This window comes from Otolemur garnettii, unplaced genomic scaffold (assembly GCF_000181295.1).
Source record: "Otolemur garnettii isolate 467f Iridium unplaced genomic scaffold, OtoGar3 scaffold00005, whole genome shotgun sequence".
Lineage (NCBI taxonomy): Eukaryota > Metazoa > Chordata > Mammalia > Primates > Galagidae > Otolemur > Otolemur garnettii.
This window is the reverse complement of record NW_003852400.1, coordinates 2696711-2703726: the sequence shown is the minus strand read 5'-3', so window position 1 is coordinate 2703726 and position 7016 is coordinate 2696711. Positions and strand designations below refer to the sequence as shown.

General features: G+C 36.5%; 1 protein-coding gene across 1 annotated transcript in view; it reads right to left on the bottom strand.

Annotated features, from left to right (window-relative positions):
* Nucleotides 1-1289: 1289 nt before the first annotated feature.
* SYPL1 (synaptophysin like 1) overlaps nucleotides 1290-7016 on the bottom strand; it is a 26367-nt gene continuing 20640 nt past the window's right edge. Inside the window, exons 5-6 of the mRNA XM_012812113.2 lie at nucleotides 4845-5036; nucleotides 1290-2697 (exon numbers count right to left, since the gene is read on the bottom strand). Coding sequence (XP_012667567.2) covers nucleotides 2563-2697; nucleotides 4845-5036 — 327 coding nt within the window. The 3' untranslated portion in view covers nucleotides 1290-2562. The remainder of the gene's footprint in view (nucleotides 2698-4844; nucleotides 5037-7016) is intronic.

The following is a 7016-nucleotide window of genomic DNA, read 5'->3' as shown; positions in this document are numbered from 1 at the left end:
TTTAACGTTTAATCTCACTGACTTTATGAATATCTTCCACCAACAGAAAAATAAAACAGACCAAAACAAGCAAATGCTTTAATAAAACAGAAGACATTTGTAAGCCTGAAGCTTATCCTACATAACTGCCCCAAACCCAAACCCTTCTTGCCCATGAATTCTTTAAGAATCTCTATATTAGATGCTGTCAAAAGTTATAATGATATCTAATATCCATAGACTACTTACTATATATTGAATAGTGTTTAAGAACTTTACACTTCCTCACTTCATCCTCACACACACTCTTTGAGGTCAGGAAAAGTGGTTTTGCTTTCTGTGGTTTCAGTTACCCGCAGTACAGTACTATAAGGTATTTTTTTTTTTTTTTTTTTGAGACGGAGCCTCAAGCTATCCCCCTGGGTAGAGTGCCATGGCATCACGCTCAGCAACCTCCAACTCCTGGGCTCAAGCGAGTCTCCTGCCTCAGCCTCCCAAGTAGCTGGGACTACAGGCGCCCGCCACAACACCTGGCCATTTTTGGGTTGCAGCCATCATTGTTTGGTGGGCCCGGGCTGGGGATTCGAACCCGCCACCTTAGGTGTATGTGGCTGGTGCCTTAGCCGCTTGAGCCACAGACGCCGAGCCTACTATAAGGTATTTTGAGAGACCACATTCATCTAACTTTTATTATAGGACAGTTAGAATTGCTCTATTTTATTATTAGTTATTGTCATTAATCTCTCATTGTGCCTAACTTATAAATTAAAGTTTATCATAGGTCTATATGTACATGAAAAAACACAGAAGATATAGGGTTTGGTACTATCTGTGGTTTCAGGCATTGACTGGGGGTGGGGGGTCTTGAAACATCCTCTGGGAATAAGAGGGGACTAATTACTATATTCCCAATTTTTTGATAAGCAAATTTGAGGCATACATAGTACAGAGGTTAATTCACCTAAAGGTAAATAGCTAGTAAGTGGCGAAGACAAGATTCAACGGAGGCAGTTTGGCTACAAAGCACACATATACTCTTAAATCAGGAACCTTGGCTGGCTAACTGGAGAGTCACTTATAAAAGACCAGAAAAATTTAACATGAGAGTTACAAATAAGTATTTCCTAAATCAAGAGTGAAAGAAAAAGGATACAAGCAGAGTTTCCAAAGCATTTGTTTTATTCCTTGCCAAACATTAAAAAAAGGAAAACTACTGTGATTCTATTTCCTGCTTTGAAAATCAGTTCTATTTTGCATTGCTCATGCCTTTAAGATGAAGGTTTCTTTGTAATATAATGATCAGTGCGCTCTTTCTTTGGATTTCTTTATTAAGTTGGTTGCAAAAAAGATACATTCTTATATTGACAATTCTTGTCATGAATAAAAGCAACAAAAATAAGGCAACAGCAAGATGTGCTTCACATATAAACAGTCATGTTGTAAGAATAAGAAATCTGGATTTCTGTACAACGAAAAGATTAGGAAGTAAAATATGAATAAGCTCTGCATTTAGAATATACTTAAGTGTGTGTGTAAGACAATAAACCCCATAATATAGCTCACTCAAGGTTCCTTTATGATGCATAATTCCTTAATCACTCATTTGTAAAATAAGAATGAACATTAAGAAACATGAAATCCGAATTGCATTTATTTCCACAATGGTAAACTCAAAATAGCAACTTCATTGACTCTGTAAGGTAGGTAAGTTTTTCAAAGTAAAAGATCATCTTAATTTTTTTAACCCTCTGAACAGGGTCTACATGAAAAGGTGAATTATTTTACTTTACTCACAAGAAGACTAGGTCTCAGCCTGTACTTAGATAACATGAGCAACAAAGGACAGCAAACAAATATCACTAAAAGTAATGCCCATACATATAAAAATACCTAGCTGAACCATGCTCTTTCTGTTTATGTAGCAAGCCTATGAAACCACCAGCATAATAGAACAGAATTACTAAATTAACTACACATCTAATTTCCAAATCCCTGCTCCCAACACAATTTTAGTACACCTATTAAGTACAGTAGGTCATTTAGAAAAACAAATAAAACATATACCAAGTCTTTGCAATTAAAAATTTTTCATAACATGAATATTAGGTATAAATTTTGAACTTAATATTTTTTTTCTAAATACAATTTAAGTAATCAAGGCTTTGTCATAGATAGGTCTTAGATAAATGATGTGTACAAACTTACAGTAGTGTATATTCCAAATAAAGATTTTTCTTCCTATTATGATATGACGTAACTGTTTTCTGAGTGAAGATACACGTTAAAGTTTAAGATGTAAACACTTTGGAAGGCAAACAGCTTAGTAAAAAAATTACTGTTCATTTGAAAATGTATATCATCTCATAATAGGCCCCAGAACTTTCAAATTTATGTATGAGAATACATTTACACCTTAAATTTCTAGGAAAGGCACAGGCTTTATGTAAAAAAGCAGCAAAATTTTAAACCCACCAATTTATTGAAAAAGCCATTACTTTTATTAGAAACAAATAATGCTTCTCAAGATGTTGGTAATATGTCATAGTATTGACATATTTCATACAGTGTTATTTTTCCCTGTAATTATATTCCAGCAGGAGGTGGAATACCTCCTTGGTTATGGGGGGCAGAAGTATTTGATGGACTGTGTAAGCTGGTCTCCTTGTAAACAAACCAAGCATTTCCTCCCCAGAGTATCATATTCACAAAGCCAAAGATCTATGAAAGAAAAAAAATAAATATGAAAATCTAATACCTACTTAAAAATTCATGCCCTGCCGCAGTATGCCATCATTTCATTTAAGCAAGGGTGTCCAACCTGAGGCCCATAAGCTGTATACAGATCATTTGAGGACTGTTTTGCTTATCTGTGTTGTCCAATATCACGAAAAGTATGCAGGGACCTTTTGCTCAGAGCTTTCATTAGTGTTTTAGTATTTAACGTGTGGCCCAAGACAACTATTTTTCTTCCAATAGAGTTGGAAGAGTTGTGGCAGAAAAAAGGTTGGATACCCCTGATTAAGGTTCAATACTAGAAAGGACTTTATATTTTACACAAAAGTTAGATATATGATGACTTATTCCTAATAAATCTAAATCTCTAACATAAAATAGAACTAAAAGAAATTTTATTTTTGCATATTTTGTTATTATCAATAAGATGGAATTAAATGTGAAAACTGAAACCCTCTTTTTTTTTTTTTTAATCGCCCTGGGTAGAGTGCCATGGTGTCACACAGCTCACAGCAACTTTCAACTCCTGGGCTTAGGCAATTCTCTTGCCTCAGCCTCCCGAGTAGCTGGGACTACAGGTGACTGCCACAATGCTTGACTATTTTTCTGTTGCAGTTTGGCAGGAGCTGGGTTTGAGCCCACCACCTTTGGTATATGAGGCCGGCGCCCTCACTGAGCCATGGGTGCCACCCTGAAACTCTCTTTTTATTACTTTGTATTTGGATTTTGGTGCTTCAAGGTGAAACAACAGGAATCCATGTTGCCTTCTTTTTTTTTTTTTTTTGAGACAGAGCCTCAAGCTATCCCCCTGGGTAGAGTGCCATGGCATCACGCTCACAGCAATCTCCAACTCCTGGGCTCAAGCGAGTCTCCTGCCTCAGCCTCCCAAGTAGCTGGGACTACTGGCGCCCGCCACAACGCCTGGCCATTTTTTGGTTGCAGCCATCATTGTTGTTTGGCGGGCCCGGGCTGGGGATTCGAACCCGCCACCTTAGGTGTATGTGGCTGGTGCCTTAGCCACTTGAGCCACAAGCGCCGAGCCTCCATGTTGCCTTCTTTGAGGGCTTTCACTCCAATCCTATTGCTGTAGCTAGAAAAGGAGAGCCATGGAGACTTACTTCCCACCCCAAACACATTAATCAACTTAAGAGATATTAATCTCCCCAGATATAAATCTGACTAGATGGAAGACAGTCTCAGAGATAAATAAACTGAGGCTACTTTTATTTTAATACAGTCCTTTGTAATAGCAACTTATGCAGTAAGAGTGGGGCAAGAAGCTTTAGAGTACTGCATGTTACTGAAGGCCAAAGCTTTATCTGTTTGTGTATTTGTATACAAAAACAACAATTCTGATATTGTCCAGCTCAAAGCACTGTCAAAATAAATGCAAAAAATGGACTTTTAAATTACAAAGTTATAAAAAAAAATCGGGCAATTGCTCTAACGCAGTGTTCACGTCATCTACTGGAAAAACATTTTCTTGAGAAGACATGAGACCTCTCTACATAAAAAATTCTCAACATATTAATAATGCATTTAATAATAAACATCTGTTTTTGGTAAAAGAGCAGACAAAATAATATTTAATACTTTATATACACTATATTTATAGATTAAACAAGAGAAGTATTCCCTTCATATACCCAAAGCAATTTATAGAGCAGATTTATAGAGCAGGCTCTAAATTCAGACTGGGTTCAAACCATGGCTTGCCATTTACCAGCTGTGCCACCTTGGGTGAATTAACATACGAGCTACATTTTTTTCTCTAGCTGTAAAATGAAGATAATAATACCATCTTCTACATTCCTCTTAGGACGGTTAGATAATTTAAATGAGATTATAAATATAAAGCCCTTAAACACAATGTCTGGCGCATAATTTCAACAAATGTTAGCAACTATTATTATTGTCTTTCAAATAAAAGTGCTGTACTGCATTAATTTTAATAAAAAGACCAAGTCACAATCTTGTTTATAGGTAATAATTTTCTTAGCAAACGTTTTTTCCTGGTTATAACTTATTATATACTCATCTAGAAATTTATTGAAAACTACTGCTTTCTTAAATTACTACGAAAATGTTCCTAATATGTAAAATAAATAATTTTATAAACAATGTATACATACCACAGATACATTCAGGGATCCCATACTGGTCATAGAACCAAAATAACAAGTCATCGCGCCCTTCTTCTCACAAGGCTCAAGTTGCTGAACAATACTGGGACCAGTAGCTACTTTAATATCTGTAAGAGCTTTAGCCCAGGCTGAAGTGCTCACCAACCACAAAAATGTGACAACAAGAGTAACAACAAAGTCCTAAAGCAAAAATATATATGCGTTAATAATGAAGTTAATTTAAAAATAGCAAATTCCCACTCCATGACGATAAAATTGAGATTACATTTAATCCCATGGTACCGAGAAATGGCCTTTATAATATACTTTATAAAAAAGGTCTTAGCAAACATTGTTGTTTACTGTTACTAGCACAATGCCTGAGATACAATTATAAGGAAGATGCAGAAATCTAGGATTTTTACCCTAGAAACCAATGTTTTAAACAACCCCACCATAATCTTACCTCAGCCACTTATTCCCAAGACCTTACTTTAGATCCTGTCATCATCAATAACTCTATCCCTCCATAATCTATTTTGATCTGATCATCCTACTGCATAACTTCTTTCCAGCTCTCTCTCTCTTTGGCATCCTAATCTCAAAAATCCTTTGACCCCCATCAAGACCTATGGTCTGATCCTACCATTTTCACACTGTCTCTTAGCTTCACTGATGTCCTCAATTCCTTTAATTAATTTATATTCTAAGGCCCTTCATTAAAATCCCTGGCATATACTCTCATCTCCTTTATCCTTCTCCTGCTTCCTTATACTGTTCTGGCGAAACTTTAACTTTAGTTAAATCTAATTCTCCATGAGATAGATAATGAAATGGTGAAAAACACACAAGTAAGATGACTTGTCTCTTTTTAAATTCATGACCATGAATTTTAAGAATGCTCATTATATTAAGAAACAGAAAATGAAAATCTCCCCAAACATCTCATCAGTAGTAACTTTCTACCAAATCCTTTGATGTCTTTTACATTTCTAGGAATAGAATGGATAGTTTTAATAGCTTCTTATTCAATTAACAAGATGAAGGAAAAAATCCACTTCTCCTTACCCAACCTGCTCTGTTGGGGAACCAAAATTTTGTTAAGTAGTATTGGTTACAAAGATCTAAATAACACTTTAAGTACGCATGTGTATATATAAATCTTGTTTGGTCTTCCTTCAAGTTAATGACCTGAGTAGAAATAATGCAAAATATGTATCTTTTGATGCTACATATTCTTAAGCATATAGGTACACTCGAGGATAGATGCCCTCACACATCCACAGCAAAAATCTCTCCAATCGGCTCAGCGCCTGTGGCTCAAGCGGCTCAGGCGCCAGCCACATACACCTAAGGTAGCGGGTTCGAATCCCCAGCCCGGGCCCGCCAAACAACAATGATGGCTGCAACTAAAAAAAAAATGGCCGGGCATTGTGGTGGGCGCCTGTGGTCCCAGCTACTTGGGAGGCTAAGGCAGGAGACTCGCTTGAGCCCAAGAGTTGGAGGTTGCTATGAGCTGTGATGCCATGGCACTCTATCCAGGGGGATAGCTTGAGGCTCCATCTCAAAAAAAGAAAAAAAAAATCTCTCCAATCTCAGAATAGGTTTTGAAGCTTATCAGAGAAATGTTTATTTTTTAAAATAAACCTGATTAGTTTTTAATTAGTTTGCCAGTCACCTTTCAGTCATTTATTTAGGATAAAATACCAGTAATCTCTTATGAGATGCAGAAGCTGTGTTACATAGCCTGCCCACCTGGTCAAACAGCACTGAATAAATGCCTGGTGATTACCAAAAACAATTACTAATAATACAAACATGGAGGTATTTGCATTTTGCATTTGGGCTCTCCACTGCTTGTCCTTTTAAATACTGTAGACCAAAGAGAAAAGGCTAGAAATACTATAGCTTAAGTTTTCTTCACTGTGGAAACACTCCCCATTTTACTGCTGTACTCTGTTACAGATTCTGGTGCAGGTAGATATTTTCTAAACACTTGATGGAAATACAGTGCCTTTTGGAGAACTGATAAATAATACATGTGTGAGGTTATCATGTCAAACAAGTTCTCTCTAGGCTAAAGTTCATATGTCAAATTCTCTAAATTTTCAAGTATTTTCTTCCCTCCAAATTCTTAGGGTTCCCCCCCCCCCGATTATGTATGCTCTTTAAATCCACTTT